Genomic DNA, 19,531 nt, shown 5'->3' on the forward strand with positions numbered 1-19,531 from the left:
TTGCATTTTTCTCCAGCTATATTTAAACTAGTGTGTTTGTGTGTGTGTGTGTGTGTGTGTGTGTGTGTGTGTGTGTGTGTGTGAGAGAGAGAGAGAGAGAGAGAGAGAGACAGAGACAGAGAGAGAGACAGAGACAGAGAGAGGGACAGATAGGGACAAACAGGAAAGGAGAGAAATTAGAAGCATCAATTCTTCATTGTGGCACCTTAGTTGTTCATTGACTGTTTTCTCATATGTGCCTTGACTAGGGGGCTCCAGCCGAGCCAGTGACCCGTTGCTTAAGCCAGTGATCTTGGGCTCAAGCCAGTAAGTTGGACTTCAAGCCAGCGGCCATGGTGTCATGTCTTTGATTCCATGCTCCAGCCAGCAACCCCGCGCTCAAGCTGTTGAGCCGTGGTTCAAGCTTAGGTTGTTTTGAACCTGGGTCCAACATTCTATCCACTGCACCACAGCCTGGTCAGGCAAAGATAATGTCTTTTCTGTTTTATTCAGTGAGAGGAGGGGAGGCAGAGACAGAGTCCTACATGCGCCCTGACCAGGATCCACCTGGCAAGCCCAATAGAGGGCGATGCTCTGACCATCTGAGGCAGTTGCTCCATTGCTAAGCAACCAAGATCTCAGCACCTGAGGCAGAGACCATGGAGCCATCCTCAGTGCCCGGGGCCAACTTGCTCCAGTTGAGCCATGGAGCCATGGCTGCAGGAAGAGATGGCTGCAGGAAGAGGAGGAGAGGGAGAGAGAGAGAGAGTGAGAGAGAGAGAAGCAAAGGGGAGGGGTGGAGAAGCAAATGGGTGCTTCTATGTGCCCTAATTGGACCTGGGACATCCACATACCAGGCCAACCAGCCAGGGCCAATAATGTCTTTAAGTATCATCTAAATGACTCAGTATGTTAACGAAATAAGCCCCAGGAGATAGTCCAGGTAGAGTATGAAAATTCAAGTGAAATATTTCAGGCAATAAGAAGAAAGTACTTAATGGGGAGGCATGGCAAGTACATGTATGCATGCCAAGGATCACAGCTGTCTGCCTGTTGCATTGGTGACCTGAATTGTTTCTATAGTTCAGAGATTCTTTTCCTCCTTTACTTTTGAAACCAGACTTAGAGTTGCTTAGTTTTCCCCCCAGGGGTCTCATGGAAAGCAGCAATGGGAGTTCAGCTTAAACAAAGAAACAGCAGAAATCATAGAAGCACCACATAACTATATAAACAATGGGGTAATTTTCCTCATACTTAATAATATTAACTCAACCTTCCTACAACTAAGTTATTTTGAAAAGTTTGAACTAGATCAATACACATACCTTCCCTTTGCTTTTTTAATTTCTTCCGGAAAATCTCAGCCCGGATCTCTTCAAAGGAGAACTCCCCTACCCCTGCATAAATCTTCTCCTTGCAGTACATCACCTTCTCTTTCTTCTCTTCAGACGCTTGTTGATGGCTCTGAACTCTTTGCAGCAGATCACTTTCTTCCTTTTCAGGCTTTCTTGTGCTTAGAATATGGCTTATACTGGGTTCAATTTTACATGGCGTCCTAGAAGAAGCAAAATAATTATCATTCACCATACAGGTCAAATGTGTTACAAGTTTTGACAAAACACAGTAACAATATTAGCAGCAAGACTATATGTGATTGATTTCAAAAAACAAAAACAAATAAGGTTGAGAAGAAAAAAACCTTAAAAATAATTTATATGGGTCAACAATTATGTTCTAAGTACTACTCTGTTATGAAGGGGAAGGAAATTAGCCTTAAGTTAGGGTCATCAAATACCTTATATTCCTTATAGGTTGAAAATATAATACAATTTCTTTTTTTTTATTATTTATTTTTTTTTGTATTTTTGTATTTTTCTGAAGCTGGAAACGGGGAGAGACAGTCAGACAAACTCCCGTATGCGCCCGACCGGGATCCACCCGGCACGCCCACCAGGGGCGACGCTCTGCCAACCAGGGGGCAATGCTCTGCCCCTCCAGGGCGCTGCTCTGCCGCGACCAGAGCCACTCTAGCACCTGGGGCAGAGGCCAAGGAGCCATCCCCAGCGCCCGGGCCATCTTTGCTCCAATGGAGCCTCGGCTGCGGGAGGGGAAGAGAGAGACAGAGAGGAAGGAGGGGGGGAGGTGGAGAAGCAAATGGGCGCTTCTCCTATGTGCCCTGGCCGGGAATTGAACCCGGGTCCCCCGCACGCCAGGCCGACGCTCTACCGCTGAGCCAACCGGCCAGGGCCTCATAATTCAATTTCTTAATCAAACCCACTAAACGAATGGAAATTAATCTGTGTAATACAGCCCATTTCCCACTGTTTAGCACCCAAAAGAATTAAGAACACAGCATTTAGGGAACTAGTGGTGTGAAGTTCAAGGTTCTCAGCTAAGGGGTAAGAATGAGTGTAACATAGGTTTGAAAAGAATAAAGCATAAAGTATCTCAATCAGGGTAGGAAAGATGTTCTCAATCCTGGCTATGAATCAAAATGACTTATATACCTTTTATTTTCTTATATACCTTTTTACAACTGAAGATGCCTAGTCCTTACCCCAGGTCTACTAAATCAGAGCTTTTAATGGTAGGGTCCAAGCATGTACATGCTTAAAAAGTTTCCTCAAATTGCTTAACCTGATAAAAAAAACATGTATGAAAAATGCACTCACAAACATCAAACTTAATGATAAAAGATGTTTACACACTAAGATCAGGAACAAGACAAGGATGTCCATTCTTGCCACTTCTATTTAACATTGTACTGGGAGTTCTAGCCAGGGCAATGAGGCAAGAAAAACAAAAGGCATCCGGATGGGAAAGGAAGAAGCAAAGTGATCTCTATTTGCAGATTACTTAATTTTATATACAGAAAACACTAACAATCCACTTAGAAACTATAAAGACTAATAGCCCTGGCTGGATAGCTCAGTGGGTTAGAGCATTGTCCTGAAGCGTAGAGGTTGCCAGTTCGATTCTCAGTCAGAGCACATACAGAAACAACTGGATGTTCCTGTCTCTCTCTCTCTCTTCTTCCTCTCTCACGGAAATCAATAAAACTTTTTTAAAAAAAGTATGGAAAAAAAACTATTAGAATAAATGAGTTCATCAAATAAGACCAATATATAAAAATCAATTGTATTTCATATACATGCAATGAAAAAACTGAATATAAAATTAAGGAAAGAATTCCACTTATAACAGCATCAAAAAGAATAAAATACTTCAGAATAATTTATTTTAAAAAGTAAAACTATAAAGACAATATAAAGATCAGTGGTTGCCAGGGATTCAGGAGAGGGATGGATAAATACGTAGAGGAAATTTTTAGGTCAGTGAAACTACAGTGTGCCTGTAAAGTCATGGTGCACTTTTGACCAGTCACAGGAAAGCAACAAAAGATGATAGAAATGTAAAATCTGCACCAAATAAAAGAAAAACCCTCCTAGTTTCTGTAGGATGATGTGGCAGCATGTGCGCATGTGCAGATGATGACGTAACACCGTGTATACAGCGGAGCAGCCCATTGCCATGCCAGTCGAGATGTGGAGGATATAGAGGAAAGTTCAGTGTGTTCTGTGGCTAGCTAAATTCGAATCCGTGACCAAACTGCAACATGAATATCGGCACGTTTATAACGAAGCGCCACCACATAGGAATAACATTACTTGGTGGGATACGTAGTTGAAGGAAACCGGCAGTTTGGTGGAGAAACCCTGTTCTGGTAGGCCATCAGTCAGTGATGAGTCTGTAGAGGCTATACAGGATAGCTACCTAAGGAGCCCTAAAAAATCTGTGTGTGAGCCCACATCGAACTGCACTGAATAGGTATGAAACTGGGAGAGTTTTCCTTTTATTTGGTGCAGATTTCACATTTCTATCATCTTTTGTTGCTTTCCTGTGACCGGTCAAAAGTGCACCATGACTTTACGGACATACAATATTCTGTATGATATTGTAATAATGGATACATGACATTCAATTTTCAAAACCCATAGAACTGTAAAACACATTCGAGTAAACCTTAACGTAAACTATTAACTTTAATTAATAATAATATATTGCCTGACCAGGCGGTGGTGCAGTGGATGGAGTGTCGGACTGGTACGCGGAGAACCCAGGTTCGAGACCCCAAGGTCGTCAGCTTGAGCATGGGCTCATTGGGTTTGAGCGAGGCTCACCAGCTTGAGCCCAAGTTCGCTGGCTCAAGCAAGGGGTCACTCGGTCCACTGTAGCCCCCGGTCAAGGCGCAAGTGGGAGATCAATCAATGAACAACTAGGGAACTGCAATGAAGAATTGATGTTTCTCATCGCTCTCCCTTCCTGTCTGTCTGTCCCTATCTGTACCTCTCTCTGCCACCAAAATAAATAATAATAATAATAAAAATAATAATAATATCTTAGTTTTGGGTTAATTCATAACAAATGTAAAATACTAATTCAAGATGTTAATAATAAGGACACTGAATGCATGAAGGCCTCAGGAGAATATATGGAAACTCTGTACTTTCTGTGCAATTTTTCTGTAAACCTAAAACAGCTCTAAAATATAAAGTGTACTAATTTTTTAAAAAGTGTAAAACTTATATTCTGAAAACTATAACAGACTGATAACAGAAATAAAAAATAGAGTATTACTAAAAGGAAAGACATCCCATGTTCATGGAACAGAAGATTTGATATTGATAAAACAGCAATATTCATTAAATTGATCTACAGATTCAATACAATCTATATCAAAATCCCAGTTGGCTATTTTACAGACATTAATTAGATGATCCTAAAACTCATATGGGCCTGACCAGGCCGTGGCACAGTGGATAGAGCATCGGACTCGGATGTGAAGGACCCAGCTTCGAGACCCCAAGGTCGCCAGCTTGAGCGCAGGCTCGTCTGGCTTGAGCAAAGGCTCACCAGCTTGGACCCAAGGTCGCTGGCTCAAGCAAGGGGTTACTTGGTCTGCTGAAGGCCCACGGTCAAGGCACATATGAGAAAGCAATCAATGAACAACTAAGGTGTCGCAAAGAAAAACTGATGATTGATGCTTCTCATCTCTCTCCATTCCTGTCTGTCCCTATCTATCCCTCTCTCTGACTCTGTCTCTGTAAAACAAACAAGCAAGCAAACAAACAAAAAAACTCATATGGAATTTCAAGGGGACTAGATGGTTAAAACAATCTTTATAAAGAACAAAGTTGGATTCATACTTCTAGATTTCAAAAGTTACCATAAATCTACAATAATCAAGACTGCTTGGTATTGGCATAAGGATAGACACATAGAAATCAATGAAATAGAATTAAAGAGTCCAGAAATAAACCTGTACATTATAGTCAATTAACTTTCAACAGGACACCAAGACTATTCAATGGGGGAAGAAGTTTTTTCAACAAATGGTGCTGGAACACCTGGTATTCACATGCAAAAGAATGAAGCTGGACTCCTTCCTCATACATACAAAAACATTAGCTAAGAATGGCTCACTGACATGCAAGAGCTAAAACTGCCTGGCCTGTGGTGGTGCAGTGGATAAAGCATAGACCTGGAACACTGAGGTCACCAGTTCAAAACCCTGGGCTTGCCTGATCAAGGCACACATGGGAGTTGATGCTTCCTGCTCCCCCTCTTCTCTCCTCTCTAAAAATCAATAAAGAAAATCTTTTAAAAAGTGTATTTTTTAAAAAGAGAGGGCTAAAGCTATAAAACTCTTTGAAGAAAACATAGGAGTAAAGTTCATAACTTTGAGTTAAGCAGAGTCTTCTTAGATACAACAACAAAAACAACGTATTTGAACAGGTATTTCTCCAAATAAGACAGACAAATGGCCAATAAGCCCATTAAAAGATGCTCAATATCACTAGTCACCAGGAAAACGCAAATCAAAAACTCTGGTGAGATACCACTTCACAATAGCAATAAAAAAATAACTGATAATAAGAATTGTTGAGCCCTGGCCATTTGGCTCAGTGGTGGAGCATCAGCCAGAGTATGGATGTCCCAGATTCAATTCCTGGTCAGGGCACACAGAAGTGACTATCTGCTTCTCTCCCCGCACCCTTCTCTCTTTCCCTCCCACAGGGATGGCTCAATTGATTTGAGCATGTTGGCCCTGGGCACTGAGGATGGTAGAGCCTCCTCAGGTGCTACAAATAGCTCGGTTGTGAGCATGGCCCAGATGGGCAGAGCACTGGCCCAAGACGGGGTTGCTGGGTGGATCCCAGTTGGGGCATATGCTGGAGTCTGTCTCTATCTCCCCTCCTCTCAGATGGAAAATAAGAAAAAAATTTTTTTAAAAAAATGCTGGTAAGGACATGGAGAAATTAGAACCTTCATTATAGCATTGTATAAATATAAAAGGGAGCTCTGGCTAGCCAGCTGGTTAGTGTCATTTCCATATGCAGAGATTGCTGGTTCAAACCCCAGTCAGAGCACATACATAAACAGATCGATGCTTCTGTCTCTCTCTCTTCCTTCCTCTCTCTCTAAAATAAAATTTAAAAATAAAATAAAATATAAAATGGGGCACCCTCTTTGGAAAATAGTTTAATAGTTTCTCAAAATGTTAAACATGGTGTTACTATATAACTCTGCAACTCCCCTTCTAGGTATATACCCAAAAGAAATTAAAACATACGTCTACACAAAAATGTATATACAAATGTTCACAGAAGCATTATTCATAATAGCCAAAAAAGTAGAAAGAATCTACCCAAATGTCCAAAGAGTGGCTATCCTAGATAAGTTTAAGAACTTGCAAATAGTATAGTGTGAGTACATATGGGGGAGAAAACTAAAGATATTAGCAGAGGCAAAATTATTAATGATCTTATAATTTATGTTTAGAAGTTTGAGTTTCATCCTATAGCTTATGGGGAGCTAGCAAGGGACTCTGATCAGGAAGTGACATGATCAGATTTGCATTGCAGAGCTGTGAGTGCATAAAGAATAAATAATGGGATTAGTAAAAGTAGAGGTAGGGAGATTAGTTAGTTTTCAGCAACCCCCCCCCCCCAAAATGACAGAGACACAGAAAGTGTAAAGAGGCATTTGATTCATGCCACCCATGAGGTGGCCAGGAGTGACTTGGTATATACCTTTTTCCATCTCCTGCCCTGGGATTAAAAAGCTGTGAGCACCACCAGCCCCACTCCCAAGTCCTCAGACTCCCAAATCCTCAAATGGTTTTTGCATCAGTCCTGTCAGGAATATAAGAGGGAAGGTGAAGCTGTCCATCTCCTACAAAAACAATACTCTTCATCATGGTGTTGCATATGTGGGACTTGCAACTGTTCTAGGATGGGAACAACCTTGACCCCTATGTTAATATTTACCTCCTTCCTGACCTCAGAAAACCACTAAAAAGAAAATCAAAATGGCCCGAAAAACCTGCAACCCCACCTACAATGAAATGCTGGTATATGATAGAATCCCCAAAAGAGACTTGCAGCAGCAGGAGCTATACCCAAGTGTGCTAAATGAGCAAAAAATCTGGGAGAACATTCTCTTGGCCCAGGAGACGACTAGCTGGTTCGTACTAGGATCTTGAAACAGAGCACCAGCCGAGAGCTGCAGACTGGTGGTGGAGCTGGGGGAAAGGACTCTCCCTGCTTGACTTGTCTTTTCTTTGTGAAAGGGCCTCTCTGATGTTCAGGTGGATGGGACCTCTGTGATAGGAGGCAGGAAGAATAAAAGGCTTTCTGCCATCCTCTCCTCTATAGACTGAATTTGAATTGGTTGTAATGAGCAGCCCCTTGGAGGCTGTGAGGTTGTAGCAAAGTTTTAAGTTTTACCTTGTGTAACGGGAGCAATGCCTGATTTGGGATGTGTGGGGTGGGCTGTGTGAAGTAGCCTTTTGGGGGAGGGTGGGAATACTGTATATCTTTATTTTTTAAAAATGAAATAGTAATGCTGTCCTAAATGGACACAAAGCCTTGAGAAAAAGAACTGACATATGCTTCAGAAGGTAAAAAGAAGAAAACTATTGGGACTTTTGTATGATTAAGGTTCTTATTGGATGTTTCCCTAAGTTTCTGTTTGTTGGTTTTTTTGGTTTTCTCTGTATAGAAATTACTTGGGGAGGGGCCCAGCGGGTCCTCAGTTAGAGTTGCCTTTAAGGGCAGGGCGGGAAAGAGTTGTGTGGATTGAGGCCTGTGCTGCTGTGTCTTTCTGATTCTGCCTCCAAAGGAGAACAATGTGATATCTATGTATGTAAAGAAGGGCCTTTCTTATGGAGTTCCACAAAGGACCTGTATTCAGGGACCAGTGCTCTTTCAAGGGGGAGTTTTCCTCCTTTCCCTTTCTTTACTTTGCTAGGACTTGCCCTGAATACATCTTCTACCCTACCATTTTCTTGCCCTTCTGGGGGTCATCTGGTCCCTGTGAATACGCTGGGGCTGCTCCCTCATAGGTCTCTCCCTTCATTTTTCTCTATGGGATAAAATGCTGCCTTGGCCCTTGACTTAGTTTCACCCAAGGGCATCTGGGCCCTGGGAAGGAGCCACTAGGCTGCAGATGCCAAGTGGCCGCCTGCTAGGCAGTCCTCGGGCACCTTTCCTGTAACCCACCACTCTTTTTGTGCTGCTTCTCTCCCAAACTCCATTTCTGTCACATTTTTTGTAAGAATTTCCCTCATTCTATGGGGGCTATAAAGCTATTTAGTCTGGAGCCAAAGTGATGCCCTATCTGAAGGAAAGGGGTGTGGGGTTCCTTCAAAACTGGTTTGTTCCAGTGGTTTTCTTTCCTCTCAAGGGGGCTTGACTGTAGTGGTGATTGACGCCCTGAAGCTGGGAGGAAGAGACTGGGTCTCTTATCTCTTATACTCCTTCCCTACCACTTGGATTTGAAATTAACTCGTGCTTTACTCCAAAGCGTTATCTTCCTTGAAAAAAAAGGGAGAGACTTTGAGTTTGAAATTAATGTTTGTTTTTTTTTAATTTATTTATTTATTCATTTTTAGAGAGGAGAGGGAGAGACAGAGAGAGAAGAGACAGAGAGAGAGAAGGGGGGGAGGAGCTGGAAGCTGATGCTGACATATGCTTCAGAAGGTAAATATGTGCCTTAACCAGGCAAGCCCAGGGTTTCGAACTGGCGAACTCAGCATTTCCAGGTCGACGCTTTATCCACTGCGCCACCACAGGCCAGGCTAAATTAATGTTTTAAACTAAAATATGCTGGATGTTTTGCGTGATTGAGAAATGAAATTAATGGGGGACGATTTGTGAACTGTCTGTCTCTCCTCATCTTCCTTCCCAGCTCTAAGGACCAGAAAGTCCCCCTTTTGCTGACTCATTCCATAACTGGCGAAAGAAGTTCCATTCATGAAGCCATAAGGCAGCAAGGAAATTTAAATTAAAAATGCCAAGACCCTGGCCGGTTGGCTCAGCGGTAGAGCGTCGGCCTGGCGTGCAGGAATCCCGGGTTCGATTCCCGGCCAGGGCACACAGGAGAAGCGCCCATCTGCTTCTCCACCCCTCCCCCTCTCCTTCCTCTCTGTCTCTCTCTTCCCCTCCCGCAGCCAAGGCTCCACTGGAGCAAAGATTGCCCGGGCGCTGAGGATGGCTCTGTGGCCTCTGCCTCAGGCGCTAGAATGGCTCTGGATGCAACAGAGCGACGCCCCAGAGGGGTAGAACATCGCCCCCTGGTGGGCATGCCGGGTGGATCCTGGTCAGGCACATGCGGGAGTCTGTCTGACTGCCTCCCCATTTCCAGCTTCGGAAAAATGGAAGAAAAAAAAATGCCAAGGATAAAACTGGCTGCTGTGGAAAGGAACTAGGGAAGTGGGGACCAGGGGTGGACTTCTCCAGATGAATGGACCATAGGTGTGTTATTTATTGACTTTTGGCCTGTAGCTCATTTTATTTTGACCCTCTATGCCCCTGATTTAAAGAGGTCTATGTATTGTACTCACTTTCCCAGATGTCTTTGTGTCTCCTACTTACTCTGAAATTGTATATTCTAATAAATGACATTTGAGAAAAACAAAACTCATTTTCAAAAAGAAACTACAAAGAAGAAAGTAAAATTTGATTGTATAAGAATTTAAAATATATTTAGAATGGTTGCTACTATGCAACATCAAAAGTGGCAAGCTAGAAGAAATATTTGCAACTCCTAATACATACTTTAGCTGGTTTTCTTAATCTATAAAGAGTCCCTGGAGCCTGACCAGGAGGTGGCACAGTGGATAGAGCTTCAGACTGGGATGCGGAAGACCCAGATTCGAGACCCCGAGGTCGCCAGCTTGAGCGCAGGCTCATCTGGTTTGAGCAAAGCTCACCAGCTTGGTCACTGGCTTAAGCAAAGGGTTACTCAGTCTGCTGAAGGCCCATGGTCAGGGCACATATGAGAAAGCAATCAATGAACAACTAAGGTGTCACAATGAAAAACTGATGACTGATGCTTCTCATCTCTCTTCATTCATGTATGTCTCTCCTTGTCTGTCCCTATCTATCCCGCTCTCTGACTCTCTGTCTTTGTAAAAAAAAAAAAGTCCCTGGAACACATTAAGCAAAACACAAACTAAAAAAAAAAATGTTACAGAGAGAACAAATAAGACCGCCATGAAAAAAGCTTAAATAAAAATGAACTTGAACATTTTCTATACCATATTTATTCTGACATAATTGTTCCTACAAAGATTTGAAACATTAAAAAATTAAACACCCAAAATGTATGCTATCAATTTCTTCAGGTAATCCTTTCAAGGCTCATATGATTTGCTTAAGAATAATCTCCAATGTGCTGAGTTCTTACCAGACAAAATTTTTGCTCTTAATCTTATCCGTTTTTACATTGCTATACTACCTGGCATAGAGTGGAGGGTTACAGATTAGCTATGAGGAAATGTGCACCGGGACACAGAATACAATCTAGTATTAGAACTCCACTATGTTACCTATTAGATTCAATCTCTGACTGCCTGATTATCTAGTCATCACCTACTATATTCTTTCTTATAAACAGAAATACTAAGGACATTGCCTCTTTGCCTTTCTACTAAGATCAAGTGTAGAAATGAGGAGGACTAAGAAGAAGAAGAAAAAATATCTGGAAGGAAAGAGCAGGATCAGAGGAAGAACTATCATAATTTCTAATTCCTATCATTAACAAAGGTATAACATCTCACTTAAATCAGTGATTATCTTTGACTTACAGCAATGTAAATATAAACTTATTAAGTTTATTTCTTAGTAAGAATATTATCAAATGATCTGTTAGCCCAAACATACTCAAAGGAATACAGAAATAAAGAAAACACAAAACTTTGGTTACTTGCATACCCACGAAGAAAATGCCTTGGGAAATCTGATAGGTGCCTCTGCCCACGCTTAGTAATTTCCATCTCAAAAAAACCCTGAGTCCAACTCACATAACAGGCTGCTGTGCAGTCTCTTCCACATATGGAGTAAAATTGGGAAGCACAGAGGGTACAGCAGTCACAGAAGCTGTACTGCCACGAGGCTAGCAATGAAGAAGAAAACGAAAATTACCATAGTTTTACATTCTGACAAACATATGCAGGCTGTATCTAATTATTCAAGAGGAAATAAAAGAAAAGATACTAAAAATATTCCTCTACTCTAAATCTGAAGTTTTTGTTATGTTGGCAAATACATTGGATCTAGGAGTCCTTACCCTGTATTCCAAAGGCCTGCCTGTGTTCCAAGGGCCTGCCTGCAGCTCATTTTCTTTGGCCCTGGACACAGGGGGTGCTATCCATGGCTGGACTGTAGGCTTAGACAGCTCTGCTATAGAAGCCTCATCAGCATTTTCATCAAAAACAGTTATTCTAGAATTACTCTGCATTGGTTGAGGAAATGAATTTTGGAGTCCTCTGTTCTGGTTTGTAGCTAGGAGAAAATATTAAAATCATATAAAATCTTTAATTATTCAACTTAGATGCCAGATAAGGTTACTTCCATTACCACTGAATCAAAGAGATTTTTACAAGTAATTAATAACTTTTTAATCCATTCTGTTTGTCACTTATACTCTTGTTGCTTTCCCTCATCTACAATCATAGATATAAAAAAAACACCCAAATTCTACATCTTCCTTAAGTCATCATTCTAACCATGTCTAGTTTTATCAGAGACTACCTTAATCTAAATCTTCAGTTTTCAGTTTAAAATTTTCTGTCAATAGAAATCAGCTGAGATGTACCAAATCTAGAAAAGAAAAATTAAAATTAGCCTATTTATTAGGTGTATGCTCTGTGTGGGGCTGATTATTAAAATCAAGCTTCAGGCCCTGGCCGGTTGGCTCAGCGGTAGAGCGTCGGCCTGGCGTGCGGGGGACCCGGGTTCGATTCCCGGCCAGGGCACATAGGAGAAGCGCCCATTTGCTTCTCCACCCCCCCCCCTTCCTCTCTGTCTCTCTCTTCCCCTCCCGCAGCCAAGGCTCCATTGGAGCAAAGATGGCCCGGGCGCTGGGGATGGCTCCTTGGCCTCTGCCCCAGGCGCTAAAGTGGCTCTGGTCGCGGCAGAGCGACCCCCCGGAGGGGCAGAGCATCGCCCCCTGGTGGGCAGAGCGTTGCCCCTGGTGGGCGTGACGGGTGGATCCCGGTCGGGCGCATGCGGGAGTCTGTCTGACTGTCTCTCCCCGTTTCCAGCTTCAGAAAATTAAAAAAAAAAAAATTAAAAAAAAAAAAAAAATCAAGCTTCATCATGATCTGAATCAAATGTCCTTTAGGCCCATATACTACCTTATATGCTAATTCTAGGATCTCCAAGAAACAATCTAAGAATAAGAAAAGAGTAAGCGGTTTAAAAAAAAATACTCTCATTTACATTACATGTCTAACTGCTATATATTTAGTTAAAAAATGCTCTCTGAACCTTTTTGTTGCTGTGAAACTAAAAGTTCCCTAACAATAGTGAATTTAAAAAAGCTTATTGTTACAGACAAAAGTGAAATGGTTACCAGAATGGGGAGTATGAGAAGGGAAAGGGAGTAGAGAGGGACAGATAATACGGTGACAGAAAATGATTTGACTTTGGGTGATGGGCACCCAATGCAATCAACATTTCAAATACTATAGAGATGTTTACCTGAAATCTATGTATTCTTACTGACCAATGTCACCACATTAAATTTAATTTCTAAATTAAAAAAAAAAAGCTATTGTTCTTCTTTAGGTGTACAAACAAAGCCCAATTTTTGACTCCAAAAGACTGAAAACCATGTTAATACATTCTCTGAGACTTTGGTACATGTAAACTTTACTTTGACAATACATATATTTTTTCAACTAACAACTCTTAAACTCTTGATGCTTCTTATATTAAGTTATTCTTTTTTTTTTTTTTTTCTGAAGCTGGAAACGGGGAAAGACAGTCAGACAGACTCCCGCATGCGCCCGACCGGGATCCACCCGGCACGCCCACCAGGGGCGATGCTCTGCCCACCAGGGGACGATGCTCTGCCCCTCCGGGGCGTCGCTCTGCCCCTCCGGGGCGTCGCTGTGCCGAGACCAGAGCTACTCTAGCGCCTGGGGCAGAGGCCAAGGAGCCATCCCCAGCGCCCAGGCCATCTTTGCTCCAATGGATCCTCGGCTGCGGGAGGGGAAGAGAAAGACAGAGAGGAAGGAGGGGGGGTGGAGAAGCAGATGGGCGCTTCTCCTGTGTGCCCTGGCCGGGAATCAAACCCGGGACTTCTGCACGCCAGGCCAACGCTCTACCACTGAGCCAACTGCCAGGGCCTATTAAGTTATTCTTAATTAAGACACAAAACTGCTGACAAGTTTTGGTTTTTGTACACACTATGATCTCTGCTCTCCTTAGACTTTCTTCTTTTTGCTACCTAGTACTCAGGAAACTAGGACAATGTCTACATATGTTTACATATTATCGCTTTACATAATTTGACTACCACCTGAGACTAAGAGTTTCCCATAATAATATTTAACAAACTTACCCTTGAGAGCACCTCCTGTACGGCTGATTGGAGCTTTTGCTATCTTTCTTCCTTTGCTCTTTAGTTCAGCCAGTGTACTTCGCTGTGGTACAGAGGATCCAAAAACTTCCTCCTCTCCTTCTTTCTCAAGTGCCAACAGAGTTTGCCGAGTCACTCGAGCTTGGAATTGTCTAAAATAAAAGAATGAGCAATTAATTTTTGGTGAGATGAACACTACTCACTAGATTCAAAATTTCTAATTTGTTAAAACAAACAAGGGAGAAGGATAGGATGGGGAAGAAAAAAAGAGAAGTAGCCCAAAGAAAATGTTTATTCTTTCAGGATAAAGAAAGCCACCTGGGGATCAGAGAAGGTTTTGGCTAAAATGATATAGCTTCCCCTTTAAATGTCCAAGTTGACCAATTGAAAATACTCTGAAGATGATCACCATTAGCGTGGTTTGAAGATAAGATAAAGGTGATGAACATTACAGAATTTATTAAGATCAGAGTTTCCCATCTACTTTTGATTATAAAACTTTTATTTAAAAATTACTTTTAAAAATTTTAAAAAGAAAAAATAAACACCCTTAATAAATTTAAAAAGAGTACTAAGCACCCAAATACCCTTCATGTAGATTTACCAATTGTTAACGTCTTGCCACATTATTTTATCACTGTCTTTATGTGTCTCTTTCTCTCTCCATACACTGCTCCCCCACTCACTATTTTTCCAAAATCATGTGAAATAAATTTGCATCCAACATAACATTTTACTTTAGCAAAGCTGGCAGGAGTTTGAAGATTAAACTTCTTGTGCTGCTGCCAAAGTTCTTAGTAATAACAAAAGAGGAAAAAAAACTGCAAATGCTGGGTAATATAGAGAATAAGCCCATGATAGTCACCCTCTTTCTCCTTCTCACCGATTAGAATTAAAATCTCTACACATAATACAAAAAAAACTAAAGCCCTGGCCAGGTGGCTCATTGGTTATAGCATTGTCCCAACATGCTGAGGTTGTGGGCTGGATCCCTGGTCAGGGAACAAGCAGGAATCAACCAATGATGGCAGCAAAATGGGTGTCTCCCGTCCCCACCCCCAAAATAAAAATAAGTTAAAAAAAAAGCAACTGAGGGCTTCTAAAAAGTAAACAAAAGTAAGTGGACTGTGAGAGGAGTCAAATTTGAAGAAACAACCCACACAGGGTTGTTTCCTGTTTTTTTTTCCTCCTTATTCTCTTTTCCCTTATGGTTTTGAATTGTTGCCACGGTGCTGTGGAAAGCTAAAATTCCTAGAGAAACCTCATCTTTCTGACCAGAGGACTGAGAAAGGGGAACTCTGAGGGCCAATGGGTATGGGAAGCATATGGGAGAAGATGAGCTGAGGAAGAGGATTTCCTAATTCTGTACATAAATTGACACAAACCCTGGACTCACTCCTCAGCTATACACATACAGAACAGAACCAAGGCAGCATAGAAAAGGCTGTGAGAACTTAATTATAATATAAACCTCTGCCCAAGTCCCAGAATAACCTCTGAGCAACACACATGAGACAGACCCAAAGATCTTGAAAATTGAATTGACATTGAAATCACTACCCACAGAAGATGAGAAATGACTTGTAACATCTGAATGTTGGTTACCTACTAAGACAAAAATCATCAACATTCTCCACAAAGTATCAACCAGCAGGACCCAGAGTCTAAAACACAGTATCAGTATAAATGTCCAGGATATAATTCAAAATTACTTGACACATAAAGAACCAGGAGAATGTGATCAATTCTCAAAGGAAAAGATAACCAAGAGATAACATCAAGATGATCCAGGTGTGGGAATTTTCAAAGATTGTAAAGCAGTTAGTATAACTATGCTCCATGAGATAAAGGTAGAAACATTTGAAATGAATAGAAAGATAAAAATTGTTAGCAGTGATACAGAACATAAATAAAGAGGGCTGACAAAAGAGTAAACAACCTGAAGACAAATCATTAACAACTGGTTACTCTGAAGAACAGAAGGAAAGGTTAAAAAATTTTAAAACAGGAACTGAGCTTCAGGGACCTGTGAAACATTATCACAAGATCTAACATGTGTAACTAAAGTCCCAGAAGAAGAAAGAGTTATAGGTGCAAAAAAAAGAATTTTTTTTATTTTAGTGAGAGGAGGGGAGGCAGAGAGACAGACTCCCGCATGCACCTGAACTGGGATCCACCCAGCACACCCATCTGGGTTCGTTGCTTCATCACTCAGGAATGGAGCCATTTTTTTAGTGACTAAGGCAGAGGCCAGGGAGCCATCCTCAGCACCCAAGGCCAACTTTGCTCAACTAATAGAACCATGGCTGCAGGAGAGGGAGAGAGCAAGAGATAGATAGATAGATAGATAGATAGATAGATAGATAGATAGATAGATAGATAGATAGAGAAAGAGAGAGAGAGAAGGGGGAGGGGCGGAGAAGCAGAGGGTCGCTTCTCCTGTGTGCCCTGACCCAGAATTGAACCTGGGACATCCACACGCCAGGCCAACACTCTACCACTGAGCCAACTGGCTTGGGCCAGAAAACTATTTTAAAAGTCATGGTCAAAAACTTTTCCAATTTTGTGAAAGGTATACATCTACAAATTCACAAAGATCATTAAATCCCAACTGGATTAAATGCAAAGGTAATCACACCTAGACACATCAAAATCAAACTGTTAAAAACCAATGTTAAAAAAAAAATCTTAAGTGAACCCAAAGAAGGCTATACTTTTGGGGACCATTTCTACAGTTTGTTAAGTGAACCCAGAGAAAAATCAACACATTACAGTCCAAGGAATTAGAAGAGCTAAAAAGAACAAAGTAAGAGAATTTATATTATCTGATCCAGATTTACTATAAAGCTATAGTAATCTAGATAGTGTGGAATAAACTAATGAATACACAAATCAATAGAACAAAATAGAGTAACAAAAATAAACCTACACAAATATGATCAAGCTGAGACTGATTATTGACAAAGGTGCAAAGGCAATTTAATGGAGAAAGTCTTCTTAATAAGTGGCATGGGAAAAATAAATAAATAAATAAATAAATAAATAAATAAGTGGCATGGGAACAGACAGAGGTTCATCTGCAAAAAAAATAAAATAAAAAGGAACCTTGACCCATACCTTCTACAAAAATGAACGCAAAATGGATCACAGATCTAAATGTAAAAAGTAAAACTATAAAACTTCAAGATAAAAACAATGGAGAAAATCTTTGTGTCCTTTAGCTAGACAAAATTCTCAGATATACCAAAAGCATGATCAAAAAAAAAAAAAAAAAGTAATGTTATTTAGACTTCTTCAAAATTAAAAACTTATTCTATAAAATAATTGTTAAAAGAATGAATAGAGGCCCTGGCCGGTTGGCTCAGCGGTAGAGCGTCGGCCTGGCGTGCGGGGGACCCGGGTTCGATTCCCGGCCAGGGCACATAGGAGAAGCGCCCATTTGCTTCTCCACCCCCCCCTTCCTCTCTGTCTCTCTCTTCCCCTCCCGCAGCCAAGGCTCCATTGGAGCAAAGATGGCCTGGGTGCTGGGGATGGCTCCTTGGCCTCTGCCCCAGGCGCTGGAGTGGCTCTGGTAGCAGCAGAGCGATGCCCCCGAGGGGCAGAGCGTCGCCCCCTGGTGGGCGTGCCGGGTGGATCCCGGTCGGGTGCATGCGGGAGTCTGTCTCGCTGTCTCTCCCCGTTTCCAGCTTCAGAGGAAAGAAAAAAAAAAAAATGAATAGAGCAGATGTAAGATGGGAGAAAAGGTTTACAAATCACTTATCTGACAAGGCTTGTATTTAGAATATATAAAGAACTCTTACACCTCAAATGCATTATTGCCAAAAGAAAGAAGCCAGACTCAAAAAGCTACATGTTATATATCATCCCATTTATATGAAATTATGAAAAAGACAAAACTATAGCGCTAGAGAATAGAACAGTTGTTACCAGGAGTTGGGAGTGACAGTAAATATTGACCACAAAGGGATAGTATGATAGAATTCTATGGAGTGATGGAACTAGCCTATATTATGATCATGGTAATGGTTACTGTATATTACATAAAAAAGTTAAATATACCTTTTAAAGAACTGAATAGTAACTAAATAAACTTGCCAATCCATGGCCAGCACTTTATTAAATGCAAAAACAACTGTTTATAGTCACTATTTTCAAAGGGTTAAAAAAGCTCCAGAGAAGCAGCTCACCGGTGCTGGGACTGCAGTCTTTCCAGTGGTTCGGCCTTCTTTTGAATCCCTTCCTGAAATATCATATCTGCTTTCTTAAAGTTTTCTCTAGCTTCATATTCTTCAGCCCATGAAATATAGAACTGAGCAAGTAAAATGCCAATCCCTTGGTTGTTTAAATAACTGTACATATCCAAAGGCTCATTGCATAAATGCCCCTGTAACAAATTAAAAACATTAACAGTTAACCAATTCCTATTCACTTTCTGACTCTTACCTACCAATCACTGGAGATACCATCTGTAGTTTCCATATTGAAAATATGTATCTATTATAATACAATGTTGTAAGGACTATACTGAGAGGACCTAAAAAGTAGACAAAAGAGAACAAAAGTTAAGAGATTTATTTGTGAGAAAAAGAGATGAGGAGAAAAGACTTCAAGAAGGGTATATCTGAATGTGGTATGGCCCTTGAAGGAGGAATAGACTTATATTAGGTACAGAATGGGAAAGGAAGGGCACATTAGAGAATAGTTTGAAGGGCTGTGGCAAGACAGAAGTTTGTAAAAAAAAAAAAAAAAAAGGTATGGCAGGTCTTTAATGTCAAGCTAATCAATTCTGAATTTACCTGATAGTGTATGTGTACTGGGGTGGAAGAGCAAAAGGAGAAAAAGACATGGTCAAATCTATTTTAGAAGAGATCTTATAAGACCAGATACACATTTGAGGAATCCAATGAACAATGTGAACTGAGAAACGGAATTGAGACAGAGGAGAGATCAAAGGAACCAGAGGAAAAGAGGGCAGAGGGAAAGGGGATGATAGGATGGGATAAACCTGAAGGGAAGGGGGGAGGGCGCTGTGGGTAGGGAGGTAAGGGAGATGTTAAGGGGAATACGGGGAGGGGGGATGCATTTGGGGCAACACTAGAATCTATGTAAATATAATAAATTAAAATCAATTAAAAAAAAGACCAGATACAATGTAGACAATTATAGTAGCAAGAAGGGGTGGAAGGTATGAGTGGAAATCACCAAAAATTTCATATCATTTAATAGTCTGATGCTTTTTTAGTCTTATACAGGATAAGGCAATTTTATCATTTCATAAAGTTTTAATAAAAATTGTTTTTTTATTCTACTTAGTGCATCACTCATTTTTCCATGCTGCTGCTTACCCTTCACAATTACTATTTTTAAAATATTTTATTTATTGATTTTACAGAGGTGGGGGAGCAAGAAGTATCAACTCAGTTGCTTCACTTTAATTGTTCATTGCTTGCTTGTTGTTTGTCATATGTGCCTTGACTAGCCAACCCCAGGGTTCAAATCAGTAACCTCAGTGTTCCAGGTTGACATTCTATCTACTGAGCCACCAAAGGCCAGCTTCACTATTATTTTTAAATGTATGAATATTTCATGTGTAGATCTTACATCAATTAACTATTCCCCT

The 19,531-nt window shown here is 41.1% G+C and overlaps 1 protein-coding gene across 1 annotated transcript in view; it reads right to left on the reverse strand.

Moving 5' to 3' along the window:
• BUB1B (BUB1 mitotic checkpoint serine/threonine kinase B) overlaps positions 1–19,531 on the reverse strand; it is a 67,961-nt gene that overhangs the window by 26,859 nt on the left and 21,571 nt on the right. The window contains exons 5-9 of the mRNA XM_066388516.1: positions 18,099–18,295; positions 13,894–14,063; positions 11,614–11,828; positions 11,348–11,439; positions 1,305–1,534 (exon numbers count right to left, since the gene is read on the reverse strand). Of these exons, the coding sequence (XP_066244613.1) occupies positions 1,305–1,534; positions 11,348–11,439; positions 11,614–11,828; positions 13,894–14,063; positions 18,099–18,295 (904 nt within the window). The remainder of the gene's footprint in view (positions 1–1,304; positions 1,535–11,347; positions 11,440–11,613; positions 11,829–13,893; positions 14,064–18,098; positions 18,296–19,531) is intronic.

The sequence above is a fragment of the Saccopteryx leptura genome, chromosome 6 (genome assembly GCF_036850995.1).
Source record: "Saccopteryx leptura isolate mSacLep1 chromosome 6, mSacLep1_pri_phased_curated, whole genome shotgun sequence".
In the NCBI taxonomy this organism is placed as follows: domain Eukaryota; kingdom Metazoa; phylum Chordata; class Mammalia; order Chiroptera; family Emballonuridae; genus Saccopteryx; species Saccopteryx leptura.